Source organism: Tubulanus polymorphus, chromosome 5 (genome assembly GCF_964204645.1).
Source record: "Tubulanus polymorphus chromosome 5, tnTubPoly1.2, whole genome shotgun sequence".
NCBI classification, from domain to species: Eukaryota; Metazoa; Nemertea; class Palaeonemertea; order Tubulaniformes; family Tubulanidae; genus Tubulanus; species Tubulanus polymorphus.
In genome coordinates this window covers 15,242,895-15,265,043 of record NC_134029.1, presented here as the reverse complement: position 1 = coordinate 15,265,043, position 22,149 = coordinate 15,242,895, and the positions used below count along the sequence as shown (strand labels likewise).

Sequence of the window (22,149 nt, the reverse complement as noted above, 5' to 3'; positions counted from 1 at the left end):
GCAACATTGGCGGCTTCGACCAGAGCAGAGGCAGCGCACCAAGTAGGGTAAGGGTGATATGATATTGTCAGTTGTCATTTGTTAAAGTTTCATGCAATAGAACCCTTGCATCATTTTATCAACCTGAGTTTAGTTGTTGGTTATGTTTGGTCTCTGGTTTTTATATCGCCGTGCAGGACAGGAGGGGAAGTGCATACGTCACGAACAAGAACAGCGGCGCTCTCCCACAGCAATTTCGGGCTTCCCCCTCCAGGTCGCACGACAATACCCTTGCGAACATAAACTGCTGTTGCAAACTATAACTCAAACGGTATGACAGAATTTAATGAGAAAATGTCACGTATATCGACATTTCACATTGCATTGTTTTTTCTCGTCCAACGCAGGTTGAGCTAGCGACAATTTTTACTGTTGTGGCAAGGTCTTTATCGAAAGATAGTTAGGAAGTTTGACTATATAAACTGGTTGTTCTAGATGGTCGAGAAGACATTTAAACATTTAGACTGTGAAGATCGAGGAAAATAAAATTAGTTCATCAGAAAGGAACTCTCTGTGTTGACTAGGTATTTTTGACGTTTTTTACATCTCGCTCGAGTAGAGGTCAAAGATTCCCGTTTCGACAGTTCTTAATAGATATGGGCGGTATGTCAATGGTTGACTGTAGATATAGCAGCAAAGTATTGATAACAGTTTTTGTCTTACTGGCGTGTAAACCCTCGCTATGATGCCTTCGAAGTGTCTCCATGTCACCACAAACGTACTTTATATCATTGACGAGTAATCAGCAGTTTTAGGATGAACATTGCCGAAATTTAGCACGAATATACGAACATGGATCAATATGGTTTTAGTAGGAATGAACCATGAACCAAGTGTAATGGTTGTAGCTCCGAGGATGATAAAAATACAGTTTCCCGTGGTAGTGAAATGTGTACGGACTTATTACACTGACCCCGATACGTTCTCTAGAACTAACTGAGCTCGGGCGTACGGACTTTCTCTCAACGTCAAAATCGCTATCATAGATATACTGTCAAATAAAAACTTCATATTTGCCAATTTGTCAATCATATTGTTTAAACGTCTAAAACATCGTATTTTTCCGTCAAAAAACATTTTGATTTTACCCATCAAACTCACCAATTTCACCCTTTAAAACATTGTTTTAACCCGTCACACGCATCGTAATTACCCGTCAAACACTTCGTTTTTTACCCGACAAAACAACCGTTTTTACCCGTCAAACTACGCATCAAATCACATACTTGGCCGAATATTTGGACCTCACTAAAATTGTTTCATGGCAACTCAACGAAGAATTTGACAGGTATCGAGTCCAGCTTTTAAGCTTAAACGGCTCACTTTTATGGACCCTCCAAAGCGACTTGATGGACGATTATAGGATATTGGTTTGCAACATTAGGGATCCCCAAGTTCACTATTGAACTAGGGGCGCAGAGACACCATGTATCGTATAATCCAAATTTGAAGAAAATCTATTGAAGGGTCTTCAATCTTCACAAAATAGCTGGATTCCGTCTAGGGACGGACGGGTGCTGGACAAAAAGTGAACGCAATAGCACTTAAGGCTCAAGTGGGGTAAAAAGAAAGGATCAGGCACACGCTCTCATCAACCACAGTCTAAAGAAGAACGTGGGAGCAATGAAATGATATTGATTTTTTCAGGTCCAAATACGTGATTTGATGCTTAATTTGACGGGTAAAAATTTAGATATTTTTGACAGGTAAAAACCATGTGTTTGACGGGTAAAAACGATGTTTGTGAGGGGTAAAATTGCTGTGTTCGACGGTAGAATCGAGATGGTTTTGACGGGTAAATACGATGTATTTGACGGGGGAAACGATAATTTTGACGGGTAAAAACGAGATGTTTTTGAAGGGTAAAAGCGATGTGTTCGAAAGGTAAAAAGGTTGAGCTCATAAAATAAAAATAAATTCCCACCAGGTCGAATTTACTTTTATTTTATTCACACAACTTTTCAACCTTCAATCTGAAAACATAATTATACACATGTTGGTTTCCATGGACAAATACCTGTCCAATATCACTTGCTTTTGTCCGCTAAATAATTATACACATACTCTCATATTTATTTGAATATTCTATGTTTTAAAATATTAAAGAAAAATATGAGAATATAAAAAATCAATATCAAAATATAAAAAATAAATATTAAAATAAATTAAATATGTAAATGTCGAAATAAATATTAAAATAAGAAATTCTTATATTAATAAAATGAAAAATAAATGTTATTTTAAATTAATAAGTATTATACATTATATAAATTTTATAATATTGAAAATTGTAAAAATTATAATAGAGTTATTAGAGAATTAAAGAATTCTCTCTCCCTCTCTCCCTCTCTCTCTCTCCCTCTCTCCCTCTCCCTCTCTCCCTCTCTCCCTTTCTCCCGCTATCTTTGTTATTTAAAAGTATTTGAAGTAGGAAATATTAATGTTGATAGATTTGATATAAATAATACTTTTAAATTACCATTAGCTGTAACTTTTTAATCTTATTTCACAATTGTTTATTTAGAAAAACAGAAATATATTCCTCCAATTGATGTTTAATTTTTTTTGTTAAATAAATGGCATCTGCGATTATAACTATTATTAGATCAGCAATATTGTTAACACATTATTAGCATTTACTGATGGTGGCTATTAGTTTAAACATATTGAGAAATGTTATAAAGCAACTGAACAATATAGAGAAAAAAGACAAACTCATTTAGATTATATTGATAAACAACTTTATCATCAAAATATATCACATAGAGATTTTAAATCAGTTGATGAAGCAATGAATTTATATAATTCAATAACAAATAATGAAAAACTACGTCTATGTGAACCAAAATTATCAGATTACTATACATGAAGCATAGAACAACAAAAATATGAATAATAATTTGGATTTTAGATGGAACAATTATTGTATTATTTGTAACTTATAAATTTACGAATTGATAATCTTTTCATAATATAAATGAGGGATAAAATTGATGGCATTATTATTATTCCGCATTATATAAGTAAATTTATATTAAAATCATCTAGAAAAACCAAATATTAGAATTTGAAAATAATTTGAAAATAATAAAAGAGAAAATATTTAAAAAGTAAAATTACGCATTATCTTATTATAAGTGGATCTGTTACAATTAGCAATGTATATCATAATCAGCAATATTCAGTCGATTTACACCTTTAGCTATATCAATTGGTGTCTTAGGTTTAAGTTCAAATGTTTTAACCGGAATAACTTCAAAATTGAACATAAAGATTTTCAATATAATAAAGTAATTAGCTACAATATTCCATCAATAGATAATAATAATAATAATAATAAATATGAAGATTTAGTTTTAAATTCGTTAATTAATTTAGATATTAATGTTACTGAAACTAATATTTTATTGTTAAAATGGAAAAAATATTTCATGTCTATTTAATAAATTTTGAAAAATTGAAAGAAGCAAAACTATGGATATTAAAATCTAATATGGATGATATGGAATATGATGGAATAATCATTTAAATAACTCTAAATATAAATATTTATATATTAAATAACATCAAATATAAATGAGTTCAATTTAAAATATCTCTAAATATAAGGTTGAGGTTCCATCATTGCCCAACCATATAGATTATTTGCATATATATATATATATATATATATATATATATATATATATATATATATATATATATATATATATATATAGTTATATTAGGTTCGGGATATTCCAAGTGTACAACAGAAAAACTTTACCTTGAGTAAGTTAGTATCATCTTGTATTATTCTAGTCAAATGTAAAGAATTAAAATATCATATATGAATAACCTTATTTGAATTATACAGTTCATTCTTAAGCTCATGAATATATCTATGATTTCTCAAACTCTTTTTATCTTTATATTTTTTATTGCATATTTCACAACACTTGATATCAATTATTCTATCTGAAATAAAATCAATGTTTTTTTTTAATTTCGCGTATCTAATTTTACAAGAATCATAGAATTCTAACAACTGTTTTATACTATAAATTGAAAAAGAAAATAAACCTGTAAGCATAATAATTCATTTAATATTCTGTTGATATTCATCTATAGATGTAATAAATCTAATACCTTACTTTCACTCATTTTTATAGTTAAAATATATAAAATAAATCAAATTAAAGGATGCTGTTTTAATCCTCCAAATCATTTAAATCATTAACTTTTTTATTGTTATTTTTTCTGTGGTTGTTTCCATTTAACTTCTTAAACTTATTACTCAATTTAATATTTTCATTCATTAGAACTTTACTTATATTCTCATAGTAAAGGAAAAGCGCAGCCAATATTAACCCTCCTGCTATAAGATAATGTTTAAAAACACTTTTCCCAGTTGGAATGAAACCATCCATTTATTTAAAGAAAAGAAATTAAAAGATTGATAAGTTATTTGAAATGTCTTATTTTGAATATGAATATTTAGAGTTGAATTATTATTTTGAGTTATGACATCTGAAACACACAGCTTAATCTTATTTCAATATATATATTTTTTTTTTTCATATTCGATATGTTTAACTCTTGATAATGTTTTGATTTATGTGATTTTAAATATTTACCTCCGCAATAACGATACACTTTTTCATTAGGATTGAATTTTCTAAGTTCATCATCTAAATTACATTGAACTCCAACATCTTTATATTATCTAATTCACATTGAATTGCAACATTTGATGAATTTTCATTATAGATAATTTGTTTATTATCAAAATTGAAATAATATAATTGTCGTTTTTCAATTCTTAAGTTAATCAAATCGTTATAATCTTTTGAAAGTATTATATCACATTTTCTTTCATTGAAAGGAATTTTAAGAATATTTATTATGTTTTCATCTAAAGTTCCTTTAAAATTTAAAACTGTATTAGATATTTTAGGATTTTTGATTCCATTATCAAAAGTATCTACTAGTTCAGTAATTGAATATGTTTCATTTGATAATATTTGATTAATTACAGTAATATTATCAATTTTATAATGTCTTGCGGACACTAAATTTGTTGCTGAAATATAATTTCTAATGTTAAACTGTGAAAATAATTTATTGGTTTCATTGATTTGGATTTTGAATTTGGGTTCTTCTTCTTTCTTCATTTTTATAACAAAACTTTTATTAAAACTCATTCAAATATAAATATTCACTGTTTTAAATATGAATTATTTCACTCGCACTTTACTCACACTTTTTATGCTTAAAAATAAGAATTTAACTCATATAAATAAAAATACACTGTTTTAAATATGAATTATATCACTCACACTTTACTCACACTTTTTTTGTTAGAATTTATATTTTATCATTCGAAATCTATATCTGATCTTATTTTCTAGATTATTATGCTAACATTTTACTTTCACTTTTAAAACATGAATATTTTGAGAGTAATTGGTAATATGTTGTTTCAGGTCAAAGGTTTAAGGGTCGAGTGAGTAAAAAATAAATTCGAGCGTGCGAAGAAGTAGCCTGCGAAGAAGTAACCTTAAATGTCATTATTGATATTTCTAATATGACTTTTAGATTTTAAATTTTCGTTATAATTTCTTTTTTTAATGAATGATTGATTACATGTATCACATTTATATATTTCTTTTTCATGCTTAAATTCATCTAATTTAGTTTCTAATATATCTTTATTATATTCTAATTTCAATTTATTTTCTACGTGAGATTCGGTTTCATTGTGCACTGCTTTTTGAGATTTATCTTTATTGACTTTACATGTTGGACAGTAGTACTTCTTATTTTCTTCCATTTTACTATCACATTTTTTATTGAAATTGATTTTATATTATTCGAAATCATGGTGCCCTTTTTCATTCTTACCTTTATATATGAAATAGAAATCACCTGAACACACTTCTTCTAGATCTTCACTAGATAATCTATGAAATCTATCTGGTAAATATGTTCTGAATTTATATTTATTTCCTCTTAATCCTTCATATCCAAAGTAAATAACTAATTTATTATCATACCTATTAGTAATGGTTTCAATATTTGTAATTAAATATTTCTTATGTAATGTTAATCCTGTTAACTTTTTGAATTTATAATCTACAGATTTCACATTTTTAGTATCTTTAATTCCAGCTAGGAATTCACTGTGTATTTGTTTTCTCTCCATTTACTATACAAAATTTTTTATCAAAACTGATTTCATTAATATAATATTCATTTATATAATGTTCATATATATAAATATAATTAGAGTAATGGGGTAAGTGTTGTTTCATATCAGAGGTTGAAAAGTTGAGTGAGAGAAAAATTAAAAATAAATTCGAGCGTGTGAGAATTTATTGTTCATTTTTATGAGCTCGACCTTTCAACCTCTGGTATGAAAAGACACTTACCCCATTACTTACACTACAAGTTTGAGGTTCCTTATACATCACATCGTGACGTAGCAGCGTTGGTGACGACATATAGAAGAAAGTCAGTCTAGTTCAAAATACCTTCCCACTACACCGAAAAAAAGAATGATTGCAGGCAAGCAAGGCCACTTACCATATTTGGTTTTCGTATCTAGTCGACTATTTGTCGGAACTAATAATAACCGAATGCGCTTTAATTGCCACTAGGGAATGGTAAAAGCACCGTATCTTCGTTATTCTCGATGTTATTGCCCTAAACTTGGCACATTAGTTCTTTGCGCGTAGTAGCACACGTTGGTCAATCAGAAATGTTATGAGTTGACCCCTAGGTACCGCTCCTTCAAAAAGCGGAATATTACGAACTGATTTCGGTTTAAATGTTTGCACGCATCCCTGTACGACATTATTTCGAGGAAGGCAGAAACCCAGCTATAGTCATCTTTATTTTTATTTGTCATTTATTTTAGAAAACTAGGGAAAAAAAAATATTAAAATAGTTCCTTATGTGCTACTAACTATACGAAATTAAAGAATTCTAGTCAACGATTAGATATGATAGGTTTTAAAATAGAAATATAGCAATAAAAATAATGGCTATTTAAGGTTTTTTTTTAAAATTCAATTCTATTTGAGATATTGAGTATTATCTTTTTGAAAAGAAATAATAGATTTTGAATAAGAATGTAATAAATTATATTAAATTGTTGAAAATAAGAAATTTTTAATGTTTTCTATTTGAATTATATTAGAATATGATTTCATATCTTACTTCTTTTGTTAATCTATTAGGAGCAATTAAATTGTCCAGATAAGTCATTTCAGATTCTCAATATAAAATCATATTCCTAATATTATTCCATGAATTTATACATTTTTTCAGCTCTTATTAATTTCATTTCCTTTTATTCTATTTTCAATTTTCGATTATTGTTGAATTTTTTCCAATTATATAGTTTCTTTATTTCAACTTCATCTTTTATTAATGATAATGGAATTATATGATCTAATTCCCAATATTCTCCATGATTATCAAAATTTATATTATTATCAAATTGATATTCTATCAATGATTTAAAAAATTCTATTATACATCCTACAAAATCTAGTGATTTTTCTGATTTCATTTAGTTTTTGAAAATTATATTCAAACTATTTCTATGTAACTGTTTTAATTTGGATATTGGATCTGAATGATAATTTTGATTTTGATAATTATAGATATGTTCTCTATTATTATTTTGCCAATTTTTAAATAATCTGGATTATTTTCTAGATCTTTTGTTATAATTTCGTTGATTACAAGTTTTACAATAACTTTGCTTACCATCTTTAGAATATTTTAAATTATTATGTTCTATTAATAATTCACTTAATTATGGAAGCCCTGAAACGACATTACGATATACGTTTTACGTTTTACGAATTACGACTTACGTTTTACTACTTACATTTTGGGCAACGATTTACCACTACATATCGGTTCAATTTGTCACAAGAGGTCAAGGTTGTGATGCACTCTCCGACCGTGTCGTGAATAACTTTGGGTAGCAGGCAGAAGGCAGCACTGTTGTGTGATCGGTTGTAATTTTTTGCCGAATGCTTCCTCAACTAAGTACGACTAGATGGATGACATTGCAGCCCAAACGCTTTGCTTTCAAATATAAATATATATTTTCATTATTAAAATCTAAGACTTGTTCTGATCATTTGTTACAATTGAACAATTGTATCCGATGAGTTCAATTCCTTTTTATCTCCATGAACCCCGGATAATTTCAGCCTTTGTATCGTCTTAAATCATCGTGCCCTTGCCAAACACAGTGTCAGTGTTCGTAATTTATTAATTAAGAATCTGGCCGTATGCAGGCTGAATCTCTATACTTTTAATCATTTGAAATTATGATAAGTCACTTTTTGACTTCCTTGGTCTCATTATTACTCTATATTGTAATAAAAAATGCATACGAAACTCCGTAAATTTTACTATTGATATATACATGTATATATTTCGAAATGCAAAATGAATTCAGTCGATTCATTCTTCGTCATGATTCGACTTCATTGCAAAGCCCGTGAAGCGTTCATAGAACGTAATTCGTAAAACCTAAGTCGTAAAACGTAATTCGTAAAACGTAAGTCGAAAAACGTAATTCGTATAAAAAAGAAAAAAAAAAAAAAAAAATAAGAAAATTAATTGTATAATAATTAAACCTAATTGTATAAGACCTTAACCTCGCGTAACACACGAAAAGCAGGGAGCTCATATGGTAAATCGTTAACCTAACTCGTAATTCGAAAAACGTAATTCGTAAAACGTAAAACGTAATTCGTAATGTCGTTTCAGGGCTTCCATACTTCCATACTTAATTAACAATTTGAACATTTTCATAATTATATCTATTAACAACTCTATTATTAATATTATATTGAGATTTTATTTTTTCGGATTCCATTTATTGAAATAAAACTTCCAACATTATAAATATAGATATTCATCTTAATTGCAACCATAAGCAACTGTATGAATTCCATTACCTAAAATACATCTTTTATCATCAAATGGATTCAAACTAAATGTTTCTATTTGTTTATAAACATTTCATGATCTTCTGATATTAAACATTTTGTTTTATTATTTCTAACTTCCTCATTGAAAATACAATTTATATAATCATTTGATTTAATATTTTTTGTACTGCACTTTTTGTTATACCTTTTTGTTTTTGTTTTATATGAATAAATTTTTGATCTAATTCCAAAAAATTCTATGATTTCTTCACCTCCTAATTCATCTATAAATTTACCTGGGACTTTTTTATTTTCATTACTAAATAATTCATGATTTTTAGGATAGTTACTTAAATCAAAATGATATTTCAATGTTTTTAAATTATTTACTAAAATAGTTGTTTTCATTTTCAAATTATATAAATCGGTGTCAAAATAAAGTATTTCTATGTTTTTCACAAAAATGTGGTTTTAAAACATTATAATAAAAGTCATACATTAAAAATTTTGAAATTTCTAAACTGAAGCTCTAACATGAACTGGTTTATTAAATTTCATTGATGTTCTTTTCATTTTTGCTACTGCTAAATTTTCATCAAATTATCTCTTTCCTAACTTTGGATATGTTTGTAAATGTCTAATTCTTTTTCCATTACAAACTTATCCAATACCATTTCTATATCTAATATTTTCACATGTTTTACCATAAAATGCATTATTAATGAGCTTAAAAAAAACTATTTGAAAATCAGTTTTAGATATCATTCTTTGTTTGTAATAAAATCGATGTATTTTTCTAACCATTTCGATTGACTAAATGAAATATATCTATGTACTTTTTCAATATCATTCCTTGTTTTAGATAAAATTTAAAATTCTATCATGAATAACGTAATTATATTTATTTTCTTGAGTTACCATAAATTTGAATGTATTATTATAATTTTCAGGTTTAATTCATTTTTGATAATTAGATAATTCTTCATGTTTTACAGTTTTATGTTGTGGACAATATACTAAATGTATTGATTTATAATTTATCTTATCTGATTATTCTAAATCTACAACAAAAGTATAACCAATTTCAGAATTATCATCAATATTTGATATTATTTTTTTCCAATCATATTTATTATCTATAACTTCTGTTAATTCGAAAAAAATTCCATATGGCTGTGGTTCCAACAATGCCCATCCATATAAATTATTTGGATCTGTATGTAATAATTTATATCCAGGATTATCATTTATATTAAAATCTATCACCTAAAACAAGAAACACCTCCGCTAAATGCATTTTCAAATAATGATAATAATTGATCTATATTTGTTAATAAATCCATTTCTATATCAGTAAATTTCAATCCACAATCGCAAGTTGAACCGTGACTAGAATAACCATGACAAGGATCATTATTAAAACATGTTAGTTTTACATCTCAAAATCATTCAAATATATCAGATCATAATAAAACAACGGATTTTAAGTATAAATCAACTAATTTTCCATGATTTTTCATTTTAAGATGATTCCAAATGTTTAATGTTCTATTAAAAAGTTGATCTTCATGAAATGGTTGTTTTGATAATTAAGTTATTTCAAAATCATTATGATTTTTATGAAAATCATTATCATTTGGATAATAATTCATCAATAATTAAACGTTTTGTTAAAATATCAAAAGAACTACTTAAAAATCTATATGAATCTATAAATCCTAAACGACCAAATTGAAAAGATATATAATTTTCAGATGTTTTAACTAGCATTTTAGATTTATAATTTCGTATTATTTTATTTTCGAAATAAATTTTTCGATTTCATTATTAATTTCTTATATTTTATGACATAATTGTTAACTATGTTATCTTTTAAATTGAATACCTTTCCACAATAAAATCATTTATCTGCAAAATTAAGGTCTTCTTCATCTTGGTCTGTCATAATAATTCCTTCATTCTTATTTAACAATTTACTTAATTTTATTTCACATTCAATTAATAAATCACAAAAATTATTGATAACATTTTTATTTGAATTTAATTTCTTTCTTTTATAATATATTTCTTTTCTGTCTTGATCATTAATTCTTTATCTAATGATTCAAAATCACCATTTATTACACATGGTACTTTATTCTTGTATTCGTATTTCTTAAATTCTAATATTTTATGTTTTTCATTTGGCATTATCAATTTACAATAATCATGATTATCCCATTATTGTTTATGATTTCCTAAGGAACTCTCTGAATAAAATGTAGTGGTACATTTTCTACATAGAAATATTTTATAATTATGATCATTTTCTGTTCGAAAAAATAATTCAATTTGTTTTATCCACATAATGATTTTCATAATATGATATATCTATAACATCATTTTTATCATAATCTTTTGATAAGTATAAAGGTTCTAACGTAAATGTTTTATATTATTACCATTCGTTTTTGAACACATTAATTTTTAGATTATTATCTCTTTCTATTATTGGAATTTGTTTAATTTTAACAGGATAATTATCTATTTTATGATTATTTTCAAATTGTTTATAGTTTGTTAATCTACAAATATTAATATTGTAGGATGTAAACAACTAATAATTGATTAGAAAAGAAATATTTGTCATCAAAATTGTTTATGTTTGTCACAGCATTAGTTTTAAATGGTAATTTGATATAACTCGATGCATTTATAATATCATCTTTCTATGATTTCTTCACCTCCTAATTCATCTATAAATTTACCTGGGACTTTTTTATTTTCATTACTAAATAATTCATGATTTTTAGGATAGTTACTTAAATCAAAATGATATTTCAATGTTTTTAAATTATTTACTAAAATAGTTGTTTTCATTTTCAAATTATATAAATCGGTGTCAAAATAAAGTATTTCTATGTTTTTCACAAAAATGTGGTTTTAAAACATTATAATAAAAGTCATACATTAAAAATTTTGAAATTTCTAAACTGAAGCTCTAACATGAACTGGTTTATTAAATTTCATTGATGTTCTTTTCATTTTTGCTACTGCTAAATTTTCATCAAATTATCTCTTTCCTAACTTTGGATATGTTTGTAAATGTCTAATTCTTTTTCCATTACAAACTTATCCAATACCATTTCTATATCTAATATTTTCACATGTTTTACCATAAAATGCATTATTAATGAGCTTAAAAAAAACTATTTGAAAATCAGTTTTAGATATCATTCTTTGTTTGTAATAAAATCGATGTATTTTTCTAACCATTTCGATTGACTAAATGAAATATATCTATGTACTTTTTCAATATCATTCCTTGTTTTAGATAAAATTTAAAATTCTATCATGAATAACGTAATTATATTTATTTTCTTGAGTTACCATAAATTTGAATGTATTATTATAATTTTCAGGTTTAATTCATTTTTGATAATTAGATAATTCTTCATGTTTTACAGTTTTATGTTGTGGAATATATACTAAATGTATTGATTTATAATTTATCTTATCTGATTATTCTAAATCTACAACAAAAGTATAACCAATTTCAGAATTATCATCAATATTTGATATTATTTTTTTCCAATCATATTTATTATCTATAACTTCTGTTAATTCGAAAAAAATTCCATATGGCTGTGGTTCCAACATTGCCCATCCATATAAATTATTTGGATCTGTATGTAATAATTTATATCCAGGATTATCATTTATATTAAAATCTATCACCTAAAACAAGAAACACCTCCGCTAAATGCATTTTCAAATAATGATAATAATTGATCTATATTTGTTAATAAATCCATTTCTATATCAGTAAATTTCAATCCACAATCGCAAGTTGAACCGTGACTAGAATAACCATGACAAGGATCATTATTAAAACATGTTAGTTTTACATCTCAAAATCATTCAAATATATCAGATCATAATAAAACAACGGATTTTAAGTATAAATCAACTAATTTTCCATGATTTTTCATTTTAAGATGATTCCAAATGTTTAATGTTCTATTAAAAAGTTGATCTTCATGAAATGGTTGTTTTGATAATTAAGTTATTTCAAAATCATTATGATTTTTATGAAAATCATTATCATTTGGATAATAATTCATCAATAATTAAACGTTTTGTTAAAATATCAAAAGAACTACTTAAAAATCTATATGAATCTATAAATCCTAAACGACCAAATTGAAAAGATATATAATTTTCAGATGTTTTAACTAGCATTTTAGATTTATAATTTCGTATTATTTTATTTTCGAAATTAATTTTTCGATTTCATTATTAATTTCTTCTATTTTATGACATAATTGTTAACTATGTTATCTTTTAAATTGAATACCTTTCCACAATAAAATCATTTATCTGCAAAATTAAGGTCTTCTTCATCTTGTTCTGTCATAATAATTCCTTCATTCTTATTTAACAATTTACTTAATTTTATTTCACATTCAATTAATAAATCACAAAAATTATTGATAACATTTTTATTTGAATTTAATTTCTTTCTTTTATAATATATTTCTTTTCTGTCTTGATCATTAATTCTTTATCTAATGATTCAAAATCACCATTTATTACACATGGTACTTTATTCTTGTATTCGTATTTCTTAAATTCTAATATTTTATGTTTTTCATTTGGCATTATCAATTTACAATAATCATGATTATCCCATTATTGTTTATGATTTCCTAAGGAACTCTCTGAATAAAATGTAGTGGTACATTTTCTACATAGAAATATTTTATAATTATGATCATTTTCTGTTCGAAAAAATAATTCAATTTGTTTTATCCACATAATGATTTTCATAATATGATATATCTATAACATCATTTTTATCATAATCTTTTGATAAGTATAAAGGTTCTAACGTAAATGTTTTATATTATTACCATTCGTTTTTGAACACATTAATTTTTAGATTATTATCTCTTTCTATTATTGGAATTTGTTTAATTTTAACAGGATAATTATCTATTTTATGATTATTTTCAAATTGTTTATAGTTTGTTAATCTACAAATATTAATATTGTAGGATGTAAACAACTAATAATTGATTAGAAAAGAAATATTTGTCATCAAAATTGTTTATGTTTGTCACAGCATTAGTTTTAAATGGTAATTTGATATAACTCGATGCATTTATAATATCATCTTTATAATATGATAAATTATTTTCATCTATTGGTTTCATCTATTATTCAGTCACAAATATAATTTCATCAAATATTAAACCAGTTCCTTCAAAATTTGTCTCTTCTACTTTATTTTAAAAACCATTATAACATTTATTTAATTTATCATCTATATGTCTTTTTGAAATAATATGTTGTGAATGAGATTGACTATTAAATATTGGTTTATCTTAAGTTTTTTTAAATTCAACTTTTGATGATATACTTATTTTTGGATACTTTACATCTGTAATTATTTTCATAATATTTTTATATTTTCTAAATGATTTTATTTTCTTCTAATGTTTAACCTTTATAAAATTCAAATTCAATAGCTGCTGGACCAATATTCGATTTAAATGCTTCGGTTATTTCTATTTCTTTTTTTGGGATTTAATGAATTAATATAATTTCTAACATTTTCAATGTATGATAATTAATTTTTAGATTCAGCACAGCTGAATCTATTAGTATTAAACGGAGTGTTGAATTCGTGTTGACCGCTATCTCCTCCGAGAGTGAAATAATTCACGGGCTACGTCCTGCATTAAGTTGGCTGTTATAATGGTAGCTAAGTGGCGACTGCTTTTGAAGGCTATTGATGAGCCTAAATTGGGTAAATTGACAATTTTATGTAGTTTTGGGGGATTTTTAGTGATGTCGTGTGACGTCATCTTGATCTACTAACGTAAATACAAAATGAGCGGAATTGTACAACATTTGCTGTCGAATTTACTAGTAGGCTTTTTATATATTACTGATATAACATAACAAATTCTTCAATAAGAAAACAACAAAAGAAACAAAATTGACGAGGATTTTTCATTTATCTTGTACTGTGCTGAGAACTGCATGTCGATGTGCGGCGCAGTTTGCCGTATTTACTGCTGAGCTGTGATGAGCGCCCTCGTTTTAGAAACACATGAAGCTCACCAATATCATCAACGAAGCAGTTAATCTTTAGACAAAGGATATTCTCTTAATAAAAAAAAATTTTTTGAAAATATTTGAATTAAAATTAATTATGCATACCCCGGGATTATCTTCACGAAAAAAAATGTTTGTATCGAAATGAAGATGAATTTCAAACAATTCTAATTCGCATTAAAAACACCATAAAGGTCGACCAATATTGTGTAGTATACAGATGAATTCGAACGCAGAATTTAATGTGGCTTACTCGCTACGATCCTGCCTCTGCGTGGGATTCGTCTTGTTGACCTCTGCCTCTCTTGCGCTACTACTAGACGCTAAGGTGTATGACGAGATGGTTACGTAGCAGGGTAGCCGCGATCCCCACGCTTTCTCATACGGAGTGCTTTAAACTGCATCGCCGTTGGAATGATACTTCGAGGGAACGTGGACTGTCGCTTCCGTCCGGCGAATAAAGATCGAACTGATCTACTGTTGTTTGAGAATAGATAGTGAATTCATTAGAATGCTAACCGACCTCACAGAAAGAATCATTTTAGTTTTAAAATGTTATAAACTTTATCCATTTATTTCAAAAACTACTGGGTCTGTTATAGTATAAATAAGGTTTAGAAAAATATGGTTTAAAAAAATGTACAGGGTAGAATTTTATAATTTTTAAGCTCAGCTGAGTGGAGAGACAAGGTATCAATTTTTAGCATTAGGTCTCGGCTTTGAATCCTGAAAATCCTGACAGAGTTTGTATGGAACTTAGAATTCTTACTCATCTCCCAATACAGCTGCTTTGATTTCAGCTTCAGCAACAAAAATATAAATATGACATCTGAGATGCTTTTGATTTAACGAAACCTTATAATTTATTAGGAGGCTTATAATTTATAATTATTATACGTATTTCATTTCAAAATCTATAAGGCCTTCTTAAAATGTTCTATGTATCTAACTTCTCCTCCTCGTATAAACCACTGTTTGTCATTTAAAATCTAATTACCTTATACTTTTATAACATGCATTTCCTTTTATGTCAAGTATAAGCTGATAGAGCACCTTACTAAACCAATGTATCGTCTATTATGGTGCATATGATTAACTCCAACTTCAATTCACTAACTTCTGCGCTAAAACTAACAGTGCCCGTGGGCACCTTGTTCAATTTATTTTTTATTTTCCTTATTGTCTCTTGTTTTTTATCATTATTTTCATCGAAATAATCTTCAACTAAAATATTCTTATTTAAATTTCTAATATGAATTTTAGATTTTAAATGTTGATCATAGTATATTTTTTCACTAAATGATTGATTACATTTTTCATTATTATATTCTAATTTCAATTTATTTCTAAATGTGTTTTAGATGTCTAAATTTTTGTGATTTATCTATATTAATTTTACATATGGGCTATGATTTTTCTTGTTGTTAGTATCCACTTATCATAGAAAATTTTTATTAAAAATCATTCAAAATCTATCTGGTAAAAATGTTCTAAATTAGTGATTATTACTTAAACCTTTTGTAACATTTGATAATATTTTTCTAAATATTTATAATTTCAGATATATTTATAATATTTTATAATTTTATAATTTTGTTTCTAACAAATTTATAAAATCATCTTTGTTTATATCTAATTGAAAAACAAAAAATCTTAGGTAGTTTTATATTATCTTATTACCACTTAAATATACCATACCCGTGACGAGAGAAATCCCACAATAACGAAGCCAAGATTGAAAAATTCTATATCAGAATGATTGTATTTGAGGAGCGACGTTTCGGCTTACAACTGTTAGCCATCATCAGGGGTACTGAGAACAAAATCAAATGACAGGATATTTATACAAGAATATGACAAATGATAAAGATTAAAGGATTAAGATTAAAGTAATTAAATAACAAAAGCCGGAACACTAAGAAAGAAAACAAAGAAGGCAAACCACAAACTAAGGGGATGTAGTGCGAGATTAAAGTAATCTAAAAACAAAGTCCACAGGGTTCAAAAGCAGACAAACTAAGGGGTTATCAGACAAAAACAAAAGGCAAGAACATCAAATGGATAATCAAGGAATGAGTAAGGTAGTGAGTGAGTGGAAGTGTCAAACGGAAAAAAACAAGCTAACGGATTATATTAGTGGGGGTACAAGTGAAGCGAGAAATTTAGAGATCAAAATATTGTGAAGAAAAAACCGTTATTCGAATTAACTCATTTAACCATATTTTCAATAATAAGGGCAGATTCCATAATGTGACGTTTGGTTTTATCGGGACAGGGAAAGATAAAAGCGGCATTATAAAAATCAAAATTGTGACTAGTTTCATAAACGTGATTAGCTACTCCTCTCTCAGGTTTGAAATTTTTTACGTTATTTTATGTTCTCTGAGGCGCTTGTTCAAATCACGCCCAGTTTCACCAATATATATTTTATTACATACTTTACAATGTATTTTCTATACAATAATGTTCAAAGGTTCCGTTTTGCTGGAATTGTGAGTTAAGTTATGACTAAGTTAATTATTGTAAGTGAAAACGAACTGTTTGTTAAGGAGATGAAGGGGGTTTTGATTTTTCCAAAAAAGGAACAAAAGGTACGACGATGAGCTGTTTCTGAAGGGGCAAAACTCAATAATTACAAAAATGGGTGTGACGTACTCGAAAAAGCTTTATTCAAAAGGTCGTTAGGATAAGCTAACTTATTAAGGGATCTGGGTGAGTTCATCATCGAGAAAAAGGGGGTCGCAAAGCCTTAAAGCACGAAGAAATAATCCTTGAGCAACACCGACTTTTATGCTATCAGTGGTAAAGGGAAAATAATGCAAGTAGGATCCAGAATAAGTGGGTTTCCTGTAAACTGAGAATTTCAAACACAACAGATTCTTTTCGGTTCCAGCTATAAATGTAAGTACCGTTTTTGTAGTTATTAAGAAATCGGAAAGGGGCTACTTTGAATATATTTAAGTGCAGTGATTATATTTCGCAACAACCACTTCATAAGTTAATTCTATTTTACGTTAGATAGATATCTTTTAGATTAATAAAATGGCATACAATTGCAAGTCAATTACAATTTGCAAGTCAAACACCAGAAAGTGAAGAGGAACCAGAAACGATGGATATTAACACACCATCTCAAGAGAACGTAAAAGAGATAGACGACCAAACTATCGAAAAGCTTAAGAAACTTTTAGACAACTATCAACAATTAGTAACAATTGTGGACGAAATAATAACAACTAAACAATCAACGATTCAAGAATTGCCGAAAATACCAACCCCGAGTTTAAAAACATTATTAGGACTTAAAGAAACTAGAGGCAAATTGAGTGGTTATGAACTCAAAGAATATTTGAAAGTGGCAAGGTAACAAAGCCTATGTTCTTTTAGTGCAAATAGTGTGACAATAAAATAATAATGATAATAAGAAACACGCGAATCTCAATGGGGTTTTCTGTGAAAACCCTAATAAAATAATATTCTATAATATGAATTGTAATATTGAATAATATTTTTTTAATATTTTCTTATTTCAGAAATTTTTATAATATTTTTTATTCAAAATCCATAACATGGTGTCCGTTTTCATCTTTTTCTTTATAAATTGAATTAAATATTCTTGATTTTGAATCATCTCTATCTTCAATTGATAATCTATTAAATCCATCTGGTAAATATGTTCTAAATTTATGGATATTTCTTAAACCTTAATATTCTAAATGTGCTACAAATTTATTTCCATATTTTGTTGCAATAATTTCGATATCTGTTATTAAATATTTTTTATTCAATGCCAATTCAATTAATTTTTAATCTTTATAATCTGCTTAATTTAATCTTTATAAACTGATTAAGTATTATATTATATTTTTACATTATTTTTATGTTTATATATATAAATGGTTTTCACATTTCATAATCATTTCAATATCATAAAACTATCTACGTTTTCTAATCAATTAAGATTTAAAAAATGAATATAAAAATATAATATAATGATTTTATTTTTTATAAAAAATATGTATAATAAATGAGGAGTAAACATTCACAAAACAATAAAAACTGTATCAAAGAATAAAAGATATAACAGTTGCTAAGTTGTTGAGAGGGAAGGGAGAGAGAATTCTTTAATTTTTTAATAATTCTTAATCTTCTCTTTAATTTATAATTTATACCATTTTCAATAAAAAAAGTTATAAAATATAAATATAACAAGATATTAATTGTTACATATTGAATAATACCCATTGATTTATAATAATTCCATATTTTATTAACATTAATATTCGACGGGTAAAAAATGAAAGTTTGACGAGTAAAATATGAAAGATTGGCGGGTAAATTTAATGTTTCATTTTGACAGAATATCTATGCCATAAAAAGCTGAATAAAATGGGTTCAATTTACAAAGCAATTACCGTACATAACCACTAATTTATTTTAGTACATGAATATTTCCTACCGATTATGAAAAGGATTTAATTCTTATAGCCCCGAAAATGTGCTCTAAATAGTATCAACAAAATAGAACCAGTATCGGCTAAATCATATTTAACATAATTATTCAAATTACGGTACCCGCAATTCAAGGCTTTACAACACAAACGTTATCAATTTGCCACTAACAAAATATCATCCCACACATCATAGTGATATTAAAAGAGAGAATAAATCAGTTCATTCAACAATTACATTAGGTTTAATTCCTAGGTTAATTCTGTGTTATGTGACGGATACGAACATAGATGAAAATAAATAAAAAATGCGTATATGGATATATTACCTCTGCAGCCCCCAGCTATAGGATCCTTAACCTGTCCTTGCTCACATACACATCTGTATGAACCAACTGTGTTAATACACTTTCCCGCTATACATAGGCGAGGAATAGCTAGACATTCATCGATATCTAAAAAGCAAATATATCCAATCATTCCAATCCTGTGATTTCGATAAGGATCCAGGATGTTTGCTAAAAGGAACGAGTTCTCTTTACGTCAAAAACCGATAAATCATACAAAACGGAAAATATACAAACGTGTACTAATAGCCGATCACTTCATTTTAATTCGCTACTAGTTCAAGTGAATTGAATTTGGAGTTGAAGATGCATGAATTTAAATAAAGCAAAGAAGCATGCTATAACCGCCATCCTTTGGTATACAGTCTACCCTCATTTATCCACCCTCAATTATCCACCCGCCATCCTCGCTATCCACCGTAAAACGCCTGTGTACGTTTTCCTCATCCTCCATTGTCAGGGTTTGAATGCCGCCCGCTCACACAAGGCAAGCGCTTCATTGGTCTATTACATCACCTACGATTTCTTCGGCGGATAGGTTCCCACCCAACGCAGGCCAGTTTATTTATCTAGCCAATCAGATCAGTGATGTTAATAGAGCAAACGTCGTGCCGGTAAAAACGCATCTGATCGGCTAGATATACGAATTGGTGGGCGCTGAGCGGGTACCTGTTCGTCCAAAAAAATCGTCGGCCATGTAATAGGCCAATGAACGGTATGTGGCCAGGGTTTGTGTTGGCATAAGCTTGGGTGGCAAACGAGTATGGGATTACCGTAATTTGTGTTCGATTTTTCACTTACCGAAACAAAACTAAACATATAGGCTGTAGTTGTTATTGTTTTGTTTGAGTGGGACGTAGCGCGCGTGTATAGATCGAGTAGCGGTGTAAATACAAACAAAAGACGAATGATTGCCACTGGCAGTGCGTTCCCTTGGTTCCTTGATCTGTAAACATACATTATTTGACTACTTTTTAATTTATTTTTCTGCCGGGTCTAATTCAGATATTTGTCAAAATCGATTATCCGCTAAAATACCTTGTTAAAGCTGGCGGATAAACGAGGGTAGACTGTACACGAATTATTCCGAAATTGTTTTGAATATATTCGATACTTTTGTAGAAAATATATATGGAACATATATCTACTAGGCCCCGGTGCCTAGAATGCAAGTCTTGAATTATAATTCTATCCGCATAAGCATCTTCATGAATGTAAGGAAGATATGAAGAAAATAAATGTTTAACATCAAAAATATCTTAAGAAAAGTTATTTTTTACCAATACATATGTTTTCCTTTTTGTTTAGTAAAAAACCCCTTCTACATGGTGATGGTTCCGGCTGACAGCGGCGACATGGATTTCCCCATGCCTTCCCGATTGTTGCACAACACACAGATTGTGTACAGGTTATACCAATCATTTGTCCTTGACATCTACCTCTTTCGATTTGTGTGAAGCACGGCCCAGTTCGAAAATCTAGAAGAGTACGAATTAGCAAAAAACGGTTTCATCTGCAAGATGTTTATCTTTGGTTTCCTGTGCATCAATTTGTTTTCAACGTATGGTTACAAAGCTGGGATAAACGGGCAAACCCTAAAACCTGCTCAATAGCAGATACCAGATAGGCCTACGAGACACCAGATCATCGAATTCATTAAAACAGTCCTATTCTACTGGACCGAATGTGATAATTCATTATATCGTCAATCAACAACTTAATCTTTGATGCAGAGTATCGCTGTACTATACTGAAGGAATCAAACAAGAGGTCTATGGACCTTGAGACTTCGTCGAGATAATCGGAAGTTCAAGTTTGAGAAAAGGAACAGGTCCCGCCTTGCCGGGCAGGCAAATTTACATGTATAAGAAATATATATGTCACCACTTTTGCTGAAATGTAATTTAGAATTCGATATTGTTGTGATTTTAAAATATGCCTGTTTTCTGGGCTTATTTTCCAAAGATCCACATGAGCTGAAACTTTTTGCTAGTAATTAGGGTTTTCTGTTTCTTCACAGAAAACCCTATTGAAATTCGCGTGATTAATTCTTTTTTTCCCTTTTCCACACAGTTTTTGTTAAAAGTGTAAAGGCTTCCTTACCTTACCGCTGTCGCCGATACAATCCGTATGATATCCTTCAGCTCACTTCAATCTCCAGATACTGCATGGGAATTTTGATAAATCCACGTTATAAAGGCACTGTCGAGCCGTAAACATCGGAAATTTGGCTCCGTTCAATTAGTAGCCATGTTGTGTTTTCTTTCTGAC

The 22,149-nt window shown here is 28.0% G+C and overlaps 1 protein-coding gene across 1 annotated transcript in view; it reads right to left on the bottom strand.

The window, feature by feature from the left end:
* LOC141906266 (fibrillin-3-like) overlaps positions 1-22,149 on the bottom strand; it is a 769,611-nt gene that overhangs the window by 573,585 nt on the left and 173,877 nt on the right. Inside the window, exons 7-8 of the mRNA XM_074795508.1 lie at positions 21,159-21,356; positions 19,861-19,986 (exon numbers count right to left, since the gene is read on the bottom strand). Coding sequence (XP_074651609.1) covers positions 19,861-19,986; positions 21,159-21,356 — 324 coding nt within the window. The remainder of the gene's footprint in view (positions 1-19,860; positions 19,987-21,158; positions 21,357-22,149) is intronic.